The sequence below is a fragment of the Bombus vancouverensis genome, unplaced genomic scaffold (assembly GCF_051014615.1).
Source record: "Bombus vancouverensis nearcticus unplaced genomic scaffold, iyBomVanc1_principal scaffold0064, whole genome shotgun sequence".
In the NCBI taxonomy this organism is placed as follows: domain Eukaryota; kingdom Metazoa; phylum Arthropoda; class Insecta; order Hymenoptera; family Apidae; genus Bombus; species Bombus vancouverensis.
The window spans coordinates 349320-365326 of NW_027468955.1; the positions used below are offsets into that span (position 1 = coordinate 349320).

General features: G+C 40.6%; 1 protein-coding gene across 2 annotated transcripts in view; it reads left to right on the forward strand.

Annotated features, from left to right (window-relative positions):
* LOC143304926 (uncharacterized) overlaps window positions 1–12466 on the forward strand; it is a 132518-nt gene extending 120052 nt beyond the window's left edge. Inside the window, exons 2-3 of one of the 2 annotated variants that reach the window (XR_013061595.1) lie at window positions 10305–10563; window positions 12449–12466. Coding sequence is in view for 1 of the 2 variants with exons in the window: in XM_076627468.1 (XP_076483583.1) it covers window positions 10305–10316 (12 nt within the window). In the remaining variant the exon portion in view is untranslated. Of the gene's footprint in view, window positions 1–10304; window positions 11002–12448 lie in introns of those variants that run through there. The other variant, XM_076627468.1, reaches the window with a different exon arrangement.
* The last annotated feature ends 3541 nt before the right edge of the window (window positions 12467–16007 follow it).

Here is a 16007-nt window from a genome sequence, read left to right on the forward strand (position 1 = left end):
ATGGGGCTATTTTGTTTCGGGAATCAGAAAAACTACCGTGTTCTTTCGTGACAATTGATTTAATTAACTGCGGCTCAAGGAAGATAAAAACGGAAAATATCGCGCTCATTTATTTTCGGTGTCGAAGATCGCACGAATAGAAAATTTGTAATCCTCGATTGGCATAATCGACACTATCCGATCATAATTTTTTTATCTCTCGGGTAAACATAGAAGGTCAAAAAATTAGAACTCCGGCGATATCGAAGATTGGAAATTTGGAACTTGGACGATTTGAAGATATTTCAAAATTAGGATATTTGGAACTTCGAGCGCATCGAAACTGGAATATTTGGAAATTCGGAAATTTAGAAGTTCGACAATTTGAAAATTTGAAAGTTATTATTAGAAAGTTAAAATTGAGTGTTAAAAAATTTGAAAATGTCGATGCGATTAACCTCGATATTCTTCTATATATCTGTTGATTTTTTCGTTCACAATGTAACAAACCGAAGAACCGTAGAATTTCAATTTGAAAAAGATATCAAAAAACATTTACCATGTGAAGAAACATAGTGAAACAAAGTATGGTTCACTGAACGGTTGATTCGCTTTTACTCGAGTGCTATGCGAGAAAATGATGGATAAAAAAGAGAATTGCGTAAAACACAGAGAATTGTACAAGTCGAAGAAAAGTAAGTGATGTGATGTTGGAACAATAAAATTGCCGATTGAATGATCATTGCGAGTACCGTGTGAATTACGATGAAACCAACTTTATCATGATTCACACACGGTATACGAACTTTTCAATTAATCCTATTAAATTTAATCACGCAAGACAAGCTGTTAATCAATTCACGTGTCAAGTATCATCGAGAACTAAAGTTTGTCTCTGTTTCTTTGTTTCTAAAGTCCTTTAAATTTAAATTCGTTAAGTCGTTAGTATATTTCCATATAGCTTTTACCCCATCAAATTTATTTTTTCTTAAATAGTAACATTTATTTTGTAAAATCTGTAAAACTAAAGCTACATATTACTCATTTTCCAACGTTTCTTTTCTACCATCGATTAATTAATGGTAAATCAATTTATATCAAATTTGTTAAATCAATTTCTATAACAATTAGTAATTAATATTAAAAGTCGAATAAATTAATGAGCCCCATTAGATAAATTCGTTCATTTCGTCGATAATGGAACGATTATTTCAAATTGTTTCATCGTTCGACTTTGAAAACCACTCAAGGAACTATCAGTTACACGATATCTGACTAACGCTTCGACGGATGGATAATCAACGTTTGATTCACATGATCATTGTTTTTCCAGTTCACATATCATTAGCCGAATTCAATACCACGGTAAACCTGCGATACTAAAAATTACGTAATAATTTCTATTTTATAATCATTCTTTCCTACCTGAAAGAAATCGATCTTTCGTATATCATAAATCCCAATGTACGCAGCAAAGCAACTTAGAATTATACTTTTTTCTTTTCCTTGCTAAACAATTCATACTCAATTAATATTCCTGATCAATTAACCAGCCTAGCTGTCTGCTTATTATTGTACTATACTATACAAACAACACTGTAAATTACCATACGTAACATGGTGAAACACAGGAAATTCACAAATTCTCACTCCAAATACTCCGCAACTGCACCTCGTAATATCACTCAAATTTCCATGAGTCACCAACAGGCGAATTAAGTTAGTTAATCAAACACAGATTGAGGAAACATATCAAACCATGCAACAACGTCGCAACGTTCTCGGCAGGTACACTCACCTGCGCGTCACCAGTTTATGTCTCTCGCTTTCCGGTCGCGTATACGTGTCGCGACAAAGCGACGAGGGAGAAGGAAGATTGCGATGGTAGTGAGAAGAGCGAGAAGGGAAAAAAGCGTGCAAACGAGTCACGAGAAAACCCAACGGTCGCGGTGAAGCAGGAGAAGCGGCTCTTTGGAATCGTAAAATCCCCGCAGTTCTCCAGTGACGTCTTCGACTTCGGCGTTGCTGTCGACGGGACGATCCACGGGAACCAAAGTCATCGTCCAATAGCCGCACACACGACGCTGGTGGGGCTCCGCTTTCGTTTGCACACGCTATAAAGCCCCGCTAATTGTCCACGCGGCGAACAGTCGGTGCGTGCCCGCTTTTAAACGACGATGTAGCGCGGCGTCCGAAAAATCGAGGATCCGTGCACCCAAGATCATTGTGACGATCGAGATCGAGCACGTGTCCTGGACTTGGATCACAGGATCACGAGAGTCGTTGCGATCCGCGATTTTTTTGTTATTTTTCCAATTTCCGTTTTATCCTGTTGAAACAGTGAAAAGACATCCGGAAGAAGAAGAAGAAGAAGAAAAGAGTAAAGTTTGTTCGAAATCGACTTATCGAGTCGGACAAAAGTGAAGAAGCTAGATTTCATTTTATTTCTGTGACTTCTGCAGAGAGTTTCTCGTTTTAGAAACAAAACCACGACGAGATTTGTGATACGCCGAGTGAAGTTTCGCGTTGCTCTCGGACGATCGTGGAAAAGGTAAACGTTTGTTTGCACCGATCATTCGTATCGATGTGTCGCGTGAGACTTGAATTTTGGTACAGTGGTTCGTCGTGAAAGTATTTGAACGCTGGTCGTAAAAGGCTTTGGTGTATAATATATGTTATCTGTTACACGAAACATTATGAAGCATATTGGGAAAAACTTGTTCGATATAACCGTACCTGTGTTATCTTAGCCGTGTCTCATTACGGTGATAATTAAACTTCAAAATGTTTCGCCTAACACACATATTATAATATCTACTATATCCATAAAGGACTTCTATAAGTATTTCAGCATTTAGCATAGATAACTTACGTATCTTTATTGTATGCGTTACATAAAATATTTAAAAATTTCTTTAGTATCGGAATGAGACATGACTATTGTAGGTCAGTCAAATTTTTAGTCAATCGGAAAACTCATATAGGAACTACTGTGATATTCATTGATCGCGAACATAATACACATGATATATTTACAAAATGTTTGCACAAATATTTAGATATTTTCACGTGAGCTACTGTATATTTGCTATTTCGCGAAGAAGGAAGAAGAATGAAGTTCTTTCATTGCTCCAATCGTGTTTTATCTTTCATTAACACTTGCGTCGATAACCTACTTAGATGACCAAATTTCCCTCGTTGAAGATAACAACTAAAAGTTTGGTATTTGCTTCGATCAAGTTACATACATACCATTTCTTCGTGATTACTCGGTCTCTTTACTTCTTCGCACTTTCACGACCAATTTAATTAAAATCCGAGCCAATGACAGCTATAACACTGCTATAATATAATAATATATGGCTCTTAAGATTGGAAGTTTCGTTAAATATCACGATATAATGGTGGTCCGTTAATTGATCGAGATTTTGATTTGTTAAATAAACAATTTTGTCCTTATTAGTTCTTTAAAATGTCTTCGTGATGTGACAGTCAGTGTATTTGTGTTGACCCTTAATATACTGATGTGCAGTGACTTTCACGTCTACATTTATTTAGTTCAGATATTTTACTAATTATTAGAAACATACTGCAGACAATGTAGTAGAGCCTCTCTTTTCTGAAATAATAGGAAGACGAAATTTCATTTATCCAAATACAGTTTAAGAGTAATCGACAGATTCTTTAAATATTTATGAATCCATAATCAGATAATTTTTTCAACGTAAATAACTACACAGAGTTACGTTCTTTATCGTACTTCGAATCATCGGAGTTCTTCTACGAGTGCCACGAGTGCTTCGGCATGAGAAGATATCTTTTCATTAGCTTTTTCGTCTGCTGTTTTCATTTATATAAAATCGCCATTATTATCGTCTACGTGAAACATTTCATTACATCAGAATACTTACGGCTTTTCTACCGTTGCCAACATCCGAGGAATCTACGTGCTTTGAAGAATTTTCAATTATGTTTTTCTTCCTTTAATGTCTGTGATTCTGGCTTCTCCAATATCGTGTATTTTTGCTAATTTTGTTGCGCTTACATCACTTTCCAGTTTTCTCGTTTACATCGTATTTTCCTGCGATAGTTAGAACGCTTCCTAGTTTCATACCAAATTCGTATAATCACAATTCAATGAATCAAATCAAGGAAAGAGTACATTGTGTATGAACACTGACGACATACGTATGTACATATTTGAAACGGAAAAGGGCATTCGTTACGAAGAAATATTGTGTTTGAATAATAGAACGTTCGGATATTAGGCTATTTGGATAATACCGTGATTTGCTACATTTGCTACATCCATTTCGGTGTACCAATTAGGAATAAAAACATTAAAAAAACAAGTTGAAATGATTTGTACAAGAAATAGAAATATTACCACGGTATCTTAGAATGTTTTAGTATATTACGTACATCATTTTGCTTCTTTTGTTTATTTTTTCAGTAAGTGAAACACAGCGTCTGTGCCAGAATAACTAAGAGTAAGTTAGACGTTTCTGAGAAACTGTGACTAACTCCGAGTACAACATTCGTTCTTTAAGGACCCTTTGTGAAGAAACGTCGATGATGGCATAAACATTGGTATGCTGAGAGTTGAAGGATAGACGTCTATAGAATTTTGATAGTATCTGTCAGATATCTGTATCTCGTTGAAGATCAACAGCATCGGAGATTTCCTAGAACTCTGGCTCATTTAACAGCTAATTATTTTAAAGAAGGTTAGACAGAAGAAATATGATAAATCCATTTATGTTGATTTTCTAATTATAGCGTTACTTGATGATTAAATATAAGGTTGAAGAGGAATAAACTTATTAGATCAAAGTCCTTTAAAGCTTGCTTATTCTTTCGAAGATAACTAACAAATCCGCAAAACTTTGTAGAAAGCTGTTTAATCACAAAGTTAAATAGATCTTTGAAATAGAAAATTTGCCAGCTGTGTATTCAATCTTAACGCTAGAAACTAGCAAATCAGACAAAATCACTGACATCGGATTTGTTGTTTTTGGAATTTCTAAAAATATACAAGTGTTTTCGATAGCATCACTTAGTGTTCATCGATAGTGTTCACTTTTATTGGAACAGAAACGCGACTATATATACTTATCCATTATCGTGATATTTATCGTGACTATGTATAACATATTTAGATGGGTATCAAAAAGTCGGACGTTTTAATGATAAAATTATGTTTTTCTAAAGAACGTAAACTTAGAAAACTGCCTTCTTCTCTGTGAACTTGGTATGTTTAAATGCCACGATCGACTAACAAAGCACTGTACTACAAAATACCAATCGATGCCGTTCAGTGAGAGGTAAACTCACTATTCTAAAACAGGTGGTCAAACACTGCAATTAAGCAACAAGAATAGGACAACCGTGACTCATATAGTCTTTCAGAAGCCAAAATGATTAACTCTTTGTACACTAGTTCTTGCACATTATCCTGGCACACGGCGTTAGCGTTCAATTTTTCTAGAAGAGAAATTACTTCCATAAGCTCAATTTGTCGCAAAAAAGAACGCCGTAAACAATCATAAATTCCAAGATGAATAAGAAAAAAATAATTCCAATGTTGTCGCTGGACCATGGACTTTTATCATATAAAGCGATAATTAATCTAACTTACTCATTGTGTATTACAACAAATTTTTATTTCGCTTAAAAGCTTATTCGCGTTAAATATGGTAGAACTCGATTAATTAATCGAACTTTTACCGATTTGAAGCACTCACTTGAACGTGAGCTCGTGTGACGCGAACGAAAAATGATGAGTAGCGAAGAAAATTGGTGAACTCTTGTTATATGAATTCCAATCGATCCATATAAATTGTCCGTCAGGAAAATCAGATTATTGGGATTACAATCTTAAATAAAATTTCTGTTTCTATCGACTACAATAAGTGTTTTAATGTACAATATTAAGAAACAATTAACTCGATAACGCCATTATAAATAAATAAATAGAACGATAATTCCTCGAAAACGATGGTATTCCAATATTAATAACAGATTTCTTTCCTTTCTTTTCTTCGTTTTCCCTTACGACCAAGAAGAACACCAATCAATAGGAAGACTTACGGTTGGAAGTGAAACCAAACGATCGTTCCACTTCGTATTGTTACGAGTCTGTAAGTTTGACTTTGTAGTTTGTGCGAGTTCCGCGAGATCAAAACACCATGCTGTATCTCGTGTGCATCGAATGAATTTCAATGGCTCGATCGCGATCACGATCGCTTTCCCTGATCGATTCGAACGCGAGAAAACTGGCCCCGCAGGGAAAAATCACGTATGCAAACTATATGTATCCATGCTAGCCATGATCGCTCTTATTAATTAGTTCTGGGATGTAATAGTTGTTCAAGGTGCGCACTTTTGTGTAACCGGTTACCGAGAACGTTTGACACACGCTTGTCCTCGTTGTTAAACGTCCAGGCCGGAACGGAAGCGATCGGTCGATAACGATCGTCCTGAGATCGTTAAGTCACTCGAGTTATGACGATCATTACGAGCCTCCATTTTCATTGGTGCGTCGGTGGACGAGTTATTGCTACTCTGCTATGCGTTTTCAATCGGAAAAGGTCGGTTTTGAAGCTGTGTTCAATATTCACGCGTAGCTTTTGCTGGAGCATACGTTTCTCATTAATTTCACGGATCGATTACTTTGGGGAGGTTTCTTACATTTTTTAATCGTAAAATTATTGGTTGTAAGATTTTTTTGATATACCATAATCTAAGGGATCTCGCTTTTTTAATGTTGTAACAATTTTCTAGAAATTGCAATGTAATTCTTAATCGAATTTTTGAACCAGAATTATTTAAAATCATTATATCTAGCAATGTACGAGAAATATCGCAATACTTGTTTCATATAAGTTATTATATATACACACAGACAAATTATTTACATGCACAAATATCGCTTGCATTTTTTTGTCAGAATAAGGACGGTACCTGATGGGAAAATTCGTATTAATTTAGGTGGTTCTGGCTTAACGTTAGGGATAAACACGTGTTCGTTTTATTGCACGCTTTACGCACAATCCGGAAATCAATGCTAACTTAGTCGATCGTTGTTCAAAGCGAACAATTTATCACAGCTGACTAGTTGCTACGTAGGAATGTGTTTATTCAGTATTTTTGTTAAGGAAAATGTATTTTTAGTGTTGTATACTTCATGTATATACAGATGCAGCTACGACTCGGATAATTACTGATTAATGATAGCAATCTGCTATAATTGACTAATACTTACTATAATACGTTTACCTATTTTGCATACAATTTCTTTTATCCTTTTTTTTTTTTTTTTTTTACTATGAGCAAATGGTGTTGGATCGAACGCATTATCTATCTTTTTCAAATTTTCTTATTTTATATTTCATATTTTTATTTTATAGCCTCCTTGAAAATTCTATGAAAATTAGGATTTTTAATGATTCGAAGATTAGAAAATTCGAAGATCGTGAGATTAGAAGATTCGAAAATTCAGACTGAACAATTTGGAGACTTGCAACCTTGTGAATTAAATTAAAAGATCCAGAATTTGTTAGACTTATTAAAAAATGGTATATTCAAAAATAGCATATTCTCTTTCGAAGACATTTTTCTCGATTTATCCTATTGGAAAGTACAAACTTCATATATCACTTGAATCTCGATTAGAATCTCAATTAAAGTAATCATCATTCCACACAATCATTATCGCCAAAAATGGCATTCAATTTGTGACAGAAAAATTCTTTTCTCGTGTCCATCGACATACCGTTGTAACGTAAAGTGCGTTACAGTATACGCGAAATAATTTATGCAAATGTTACCAAGCCCCTAGAAAATAACAGTTATGTCACGGACTGGTCACTTTCGGTTCTCTCGTCATTAATACTCTTTTTTTTATCTAAGTTCGTGGTAATCGCAACGAACATTAATTACACAGAACCGTAATAAATAACCATCTACACTTATGAAACATCTATGTATGGACTGTTTTAAATGTTTTACATATGCGCTACGTCGGTGATTAATCGAACGCGATCATCTCGTAGATTTCGTGAAAGATCAAATCTAACCGCAATTATCTTACAAAAAATGTCATTAAATTAATAATATTTTAAACGAACTTAATTCTACGAGAAATTTCATTGAACGCCAGTAAATTAACGATATTTAAATAATAAATAATATTTCATCAAATAAAGAAATAATTAATCACTTAAAACTTGCAGGAACGATTTTATAATCGATTTAATCATCGATCTATTTTCGAAATGATTTGCAAGATTGAGATCTGAATCGTGTAAATTGCACGGTGTAAATATCATATCGTGTTGTACGATGGTTGAAAAAAAGCGAGTTTGTGCAAAAGGGGATTTCTCTTTGGGGTATGAAAGGTTTCTTAGAAGACGAAGGTGATTGGGAAAGAGTTTAATTGGCGGCAAATTAAGGATTCAATTATCAAAGGGAGCAAAAGCTTTCGCGCGTATATTTTATATTGAAAATGATTGCTCTTGATTCAACGTTTATAACGTTGGCCTTCGTGAAGTAAAAGTAAAATGGCGTTCGCTAACGGTGTCGAATTTTTTCTTAACGATTCTAGTTGAATAATATCACGAATTTGTCGGGATTATTGTAACAATAATTTTACTTACTTGTTTTAATTATCCAGTAATTAACTGTAGTAATCGTTAGAATCAAATTTTTATCGAAAATTTTATTTAAACAAGATTCAAAGATTAATACAAATTACTATGGAGCTACAATAATTTCGTTTACTTCTTTCATAAGCACACAATCTTTACGATAAATATCTTCCTTGATAATTTTATTTATGTAATACCTACTTGGATTTTTTAATAAATAACTATAATTGCATTTTTATTGGTGCTTGTTTCTTAACTGAATAATCTTTAAAAAAAAAGGCAACAATCGTGTGACATTCTGCACAGTGTCAAAATAAGCAGGAACCGGAGGTATGGTGCTCTATTATTTAAAATTTTCATTAATTGTCTTTGGAATTAATTATTATTTACACATTACGCACGATACATTTTGTGTATTTCATGATCATTTCTTCTAAACAAACTCTTCTATTCCAATGACAATTTACATCTGATTACATTACATTTTTATTTAACAATCCTCACGTCCCAAAAATATTATCTTCCTATTTGCAAAAAGGATCTAATAAGAAGCAAATTATTTAAAGGACACTCCAGTTAGAACGTACAAGTGACAGCAATAAGCCTTCGATAGTATCCTCCATTTTGCAATAACCTTGCAAAAATGTTCAAGGATCTTTCCTTTTCTCTTCCTCTCTAGCAAATTCAAATCACTTTTTCCAGTACACTCTGTATCACCTTGAATTAGCCTTTACCTAAGATATTATCGTGTCAAAAAGTAGCATGGCAATATATCTAGACAATACAAACATCTACTTCCTTTCATCTCGACTTTAGATTTCATCTTCTTCATCTTGATTTCAACAATGTGGTTCACCTCACCTTGAACCCGTTTAAGAAAATTTAGCGAAGAAGAGATTTCTCCGCTTAATAAGAGAAAGATCATAACACGTTGATAAACATGAGAAATTATCCGGCTAAATGTAACGAAGAGATAGACATAAGAGAACTTGCTACTAAAACAACAGTCGCTTACATGAAAGTACTCGGGCTCTTAAACAAACCTTTGGTGATTTTTATACGAGACACTTTGAAATTTCATTGACACTGAAGTGAGACACGATCGTCGTAATTACATTGAGAAAATTTGAAACAGATCTAAACGTGTATATAGAAATTACATATATTTATTGGAAACATATATTATTGTTATTTTATATATAAAAATTACCAGAGTATTTGAGCAGTCAATTATTCGCTAAATTAATAAGAATAATAAGCCACGATGTACGTAGTAAAATTATCATCATGTGTTATATACATATTAATTTTTCATTTAACATATATATTTGCGAAATATATATACATTGTCTCATGTAACTTCAATATACAATCTCAGATTGATTCCAAATTTTACTATTATAATCTCGATAATCGTATCTCGTTAGAGTGCTAACGAAATTATAGAACGTTTCGTGATATGAAAGTGTTCGAGTACTTCCGTGAGCCACTGTATATCATAAGATCGATCACCTTGATCGTTTATCGATCTGTATTCGTAAAACACATAAAAAGGTATGAACGCATTGCAACACGAATTTATTCGACGACCTAATAATACCCCATTCACCTTGAACTTAGTTTCCTCGTAACGTGTAATTCGAGTTAAGTAGGTGATCGAGGATCATTGATTCGCAGATATCGAGATAATGACAGTCATGGTGGAGTCCGTAAAAGCCGAGGAGGGCGAACGTCCGAAGATCGAAACCTTCGACGACATACTACCGTACGTTGGCGAGGCCAGCCGCTACCAATGGTTCCTTTTCATCATGCTCCTGCCCTTCGCCTTCGTCTACGCGTTCCTCTACTTCACGCAGTTCTTCATCACGCTATTGCCAGCTGAACACTGGTGTACCGTTTCGGAACTCGAACGATGGAACCTCACAGACAAACAAAAGTAAGTGACACTTTATGTGCAATTTGTCTTATTTGAATTATTGAGTTATACGTAACGAACGATCCTACATAGTTTCTTTATGTTCGAATTTACCCTGTTACGCGATAGACATTTTCAGCTCGGTCAGATCGAAATGGTCAATAATCATGTTGATCGTATAACAAATCAATACATGTTTTCATTAAAGACGTTCCTTTCGATGTCTAGAATTAACCACCTTCTATAGGAGACAATTTATATGCATATGTACATATCTGTTCAAGTCACGTGCACGTAGTTTAAACCAGGCTTCTCGAAAGCCTGTTTGTTTTCCATGCAGGTCGCAATAAATATTCTCGACGACAGAATCTTCCACTTGCACGGAGATTTCCATTTTCTCAGCTGTGATAACGTATCGCATCGCGGCAATTTGTTTCTTTAAAACCACAATATAATATCTGATAACTTGCACGAAGCAACTGTGTTTATTGAATCAAGAAAACCCAGGTATCGCGTTGTATATGTAAATGCATATGTAAATATCGTGTCGTACGGGAGTGGGGGAGATACCTGTAACCAGTTTGCGACGAGATAAAAATAGTTGGAAATCGCGATACCATAGTTATACTATTATCAACGTCTTTTTCACGTGTTCTATTTCAAGAACGTAAGGAATTACCGGTGAAAGGATAGGAAGTCTGGATGGCACGATTCCAACGAATCGTGTTACCATTCTTGACGACGCACGCGAGATCTGGTTTTCTGCGATGCGTCAACGAGGAAAGTCGTTCGTTAAGCTTGTTTTCCATTGAATCACCCTGGCCAATGCGAAACTATCGCTTTGTAGATCGACGATTTCTTAGCGTTCCGGGGGCCCGCCGGAAACCAGTTTGGTCGACGACCTCCGGCAGAATCTAGACGTTCACGTGTTCCGCGAACTTCTTTTTTTTGTACGTGGAGAAATCCTCATGGACACTCCGCTGCTGCAATAATCGCGTAACGGCAGCGTAGTGTCGGACTCCTACCGACTAAAACTCCACGATGACCACGATGACCTGCGCGTGACAGGGGTGCTCCAGGAACCTCTTATGAATTAACTTCAGTTGCACCCCCTTCTCGCGTTCTCTTGTTCGAGCCGGCTATTGAGTAGGCGTTAGGGGGAGGTCGTTGCCCCTAGCGCTGTCACTTCTTCTGGTCGTAGTCCGTTGGGGTGGTGGCGGGGCGGCTCTGGGTCGTCTGACTGCCATCCTTCTCCATCGTCTTATCCTGCAGGGGTGAGAGTTTTTTTTCTCTCCCTTTCCGCTCGCTCCTTCGCGAGCATAACTCGCTCGCAGAAGAGGCGGACGGCCTCGTATTCCTGTGACCCTCTCAACATCGCTTCTACAATCGCTGAGGGTGTCAACGTTTCTCCTATGGCGTGCCGCAGGGTGTAGCGGGGCAGCTCCCACGCCGGACAGAGCTCCAGGGTGTGCTGCGCTGTGTCCCTGCCCTCTCCGCAGTGGTGGCAGGTGTCTGTCGTCTCTCGCCTTATTCTCTTCAGGAACTCACGGAACACGCCGTGTCCGGTGATCACTTGCGTCATCCTGAATGTGAGTGGGAGGCCGTGGCGGCTCCTCCATGCCTCCCAGTTTGGTAGGACCGCTACCGCGCCTCGGTGTTCGCTTCTCCCGTTGATCAGTTGGGATCGCCACAGGTTCCACGTGTCCTCCTCGGCGGTTCCTGTGTCGTTTGGAGCCGCCTGCTCGGTGGGGTCTTCTCCCGGATGCCATTCTCTCCGGCGGGTGTATCTCTTTTTGAGCGCCAGCGCCCGCAGCTCCCACGGGGGGGACGCGGCTAGGGTGGACGCCGACGCGTGAGACACCGTCCGGTATCCCCTAATGATTCTGATGGCGGTCACTCTGTGCAGCCTTCTCAGGAGCAGAATGCTGCGACGGCTTGCCATCAGGTCGTCCGCCCATACTGGGGCCCCGTACATCACTCGTGACCGAACGACGCCCTCGTAAAGTCGGCGCACCGCGTCTCCGGCCCCGCCGATGTTCGGTAGTAGGCCGCACAGGGCATTGGCAGCCGCTGACACCTTCGGGATCTGTGAGTCGAAGTGCGGCTCGAACGTCCACTGGCTGTCGATGGTGAGTCCCAGATACTTCATCTGTGATCCCACCCGGACGGTTTTACCTGCCATGTTTATGCATAGGCTGGGCGGTGGTGTCCCTCGCCTCTTCCTGTCAAAGAACCAGGTAGCCTCCGACTTCGCAGGGGAGACTCTTAGGCCCAGTTCGTTCACGGCACGGATCGCACAGGCCGTTGCGATTTCGCCAATGCGCAGCGTCTCGTGCCAGCCACGACCCTCGACCAGGATTAGGGTGTCGTCCGCATAACATATCATGGCCGCGCCTGGGGATAGCGGGCATCGCAGTACCTCGTCGTACGCAACGTTCCATAGTATGGGGCCCAGCACCGAGTCCTGCGGGACGCCACGCTCGACGGATCGCTTTTCCTCTCCTTCCTTACTGGTGTAACACACCCACCTGTCGTCGAGGTAGGCTCGGATCAATCGGACGAGGTAGCTGGGAACCTCGAAGTGCTCCAGGGCCGTCACTATCCTGTCCCATGGCATGGTGTTGAACGCGTTGACGATGTCCAGGGAAACCGCCAGCGCCACGCCTTTCCGGGAGACCATGTCCTCCGCAATCGCTCGTACGCGTCTGACCGCGTCAATCATCGAGCGCCCCTTCCGGAAGCCGTACTGGCTTTCGCGCAAACCTGGCACTTGGCCCGCTATGTGTCGTTCCAAACGGGCGGCGACTACCCTCTCGAGTAGTTTGCCGACCTCGTCCAGTAGGCATATCGGCCGGTACGCTGACGGCGAGGTCGTCGGTTGGCCCTCTTTATGGAGCAGGACCAGTCTCGTCGTCCGCCACGCCCGGGGGTAGACTCCCTCCCTCAGGCATCTTGTGAAGAGGTGCCGGAGTCTGGGGGCCATGACCCCCATCACTTCCCCCCAGATCCGGCCAGGGATTCCGTCCGGGCCCGGTGCCACCGTGAAGAGGTCATTCTTCTGGTAGACTCCCATATCTCCTCCTCCGTGACTTCCCAGTCGTCCCTCCATTCCAGCGGTCGTGTCGTTTCCCGTGGCCGTTCCACCGCTCTGTTTTCTTGTGGGGGAAAGAGCGTTCCGGTGATCCGCGTCAGCAGCGCAGGTTCCATCTCCGTCGTTGTCAGGGGGCCCTTCGCGCGTAGTTTCTGTGTCACCGTCCTGTATGGCCTTCCCCATGGAACCGACTCGACTGTTTCGACCAGTTCGGACCAAGCACGGTCCTTCGCTTTTTTAATTTCCTTTTGCAGCGAGCGCCGTAGCGCGCGGTACGCCCGGTAGCGCAAGGAGACTTCTTCTTCGTCGCGTCGTCGCCAGCGGCGGGCCCTTAGGTACTGTCTTCGGGCCCGGACACATCTCGTCCTCAGTTCCGCGATGTCGGGGTTCCACCAGTAAACTGCTCCGCTTCGCACCGTGCCCGGTGTGGCCCGTGGCATGGATGCGTCGCAGATTGCTGTCGTGGCTTAGCGGAGGTTCTCGGCCTCCTCTTCCACGTCTGCTTCGGTCGTCGTTGTCGAGGCCTCCCAGCTCCAAGCTGTTGCTATAGCAGCCGCCCAGAGTAGATCTTCATTCCTTTCTTTTATTTTCCATCTGGGCGGTGGGCGCGCGCGCCTCTCCCTCGGCGGGCCGTGCCCGTCGTTTGTCGTCGGCATTCCAGATCCAGGTGCGTCCACCTCCATGAATATGTAGAGGTGGTCCGACAGCGTCTCGACCCCTTCGGCCACTCTCCAGCCTGAGATCCGCCTGAATGCCTCGGGGGAGGCCCATGTTATGTCAACAATGGGCTCCCTCTGCACGTCACGCAGGTACTGGTCGAGCCCCTGTTCACTAACAGAAGTCCAAGTCCCGCGGCCCAGTTTGATAGCGTGCGGCCGCGCGCGTTGGTCCTTGCGTTCCCCCATTCCGTGGAGTGCGCGTTGAAGTCTCCCAGGACGAGCAGTTGTCGGGGGAGTCGTCGCCTGACGCAGTCGCCAACTCCGTCTAGGAATTCCTCGAACGCTGCCCGTCCGCTGTTAGGTGACACGTACACCCCCACCTCCATCATCCCTGCCCACTCGACCGCGGTGTATCCGTTGCCGCGATCCAGCAGGGCTCCGTGGGCGAACGCCCCGGGCGTTGATGTCCAGGTGACGGCAACCATTCCGTCCGTGTCTCCGACCCACTCCGGGGCATCCAGAACTCTGTATGGTTCCGCCACCACCGCTAGGGCGACCGTGCTCTCCCGGATGGTTTGGTGGATCCCCAGCGGGATACCATCTTCGAGCTTAACTTCATTAGTGTGGTCAGTGGGGTGTTTTCTTTTTAGTTTTCTTTTTAGTTTTCTTTCTGCGTATTTCTTCTTTGACCGTTGATATTTTGACGTTTTTACGTATATCCTCGTTTCTGACATTGCATGGGGTGTTGACTATTGTTCTCAGTATCTACGATATCTTCCAAATAAACTCTAATTTATTTATGTGGATCATTGCTGCTGTCCCCGATAGTGGTATTCCGTACGTTCAAATTGGTTTTATTATCGTTTTGTAGATTTTTAGTTTATTTCCTATGGTGAATTTAGAGTTTCGACTAGTTAGCCAGTACATCTCCCTTCTTTATATCCGTATTTTATCTATAATTGATTTAATGTGTTGTTTCCATGTAAGTTGTGTGTCTATGTGGAGTCCTAGGTATTTAGCTTGCTTTGTTTGCGTTATGTGCGCGTCATTCAATTGAATATTTGGTGGTTTCCGTTTTCATAGTGTAAATTTAATATGGTTGTATTTACTGGGGTTTACTTTTATTTGTTTATCTTGTAGTCATTTTTCTATTTTTGTGATATGCTCTTGTAGTAATGTGACTGTTGTTTCTGGATTAGTGTGCCTAACTAGTACAGCCGTGTCGTCTGCGAATGTGAGTATTTTGCTGTTGGTAGTTGTTGGTATGTCGGCCGTGTATAGTGTATATAATATTGGTCCTGAGACGCTTCCTTGCGGTACCCCTGCCTTGATGCTTTTACTTCACAACATACATCCTTCATTTTTATTACAAAGATTCTGTTGCTTAAGTATGACTTGAATGAGTGGCGGATTTGTTGCGGGAAGTGTTTTTTCATTGTTTGTAAGTGGTATTCATGGTTCACTTTATTAAATGCTTTCTCAATGTCCATGAAGAGAGCTAAACAGTATTGTTTCTTTTCTATTGCTAGTAAAATTTCGTTGATGAGCCTGTGAATTTCCTCTATCGTGGAGTGCCTGATTCTGAACCCAAATTAGTGATCTGGTATTAACATTCCTTTGTCTATTGTTTGGTGGTTTCCATTACAGTTATAGCATTTTATTTCGTTTATTTTTCCTATGTATGGGCAGTTTGTTGTTAGGTGGTTTTCTGCACA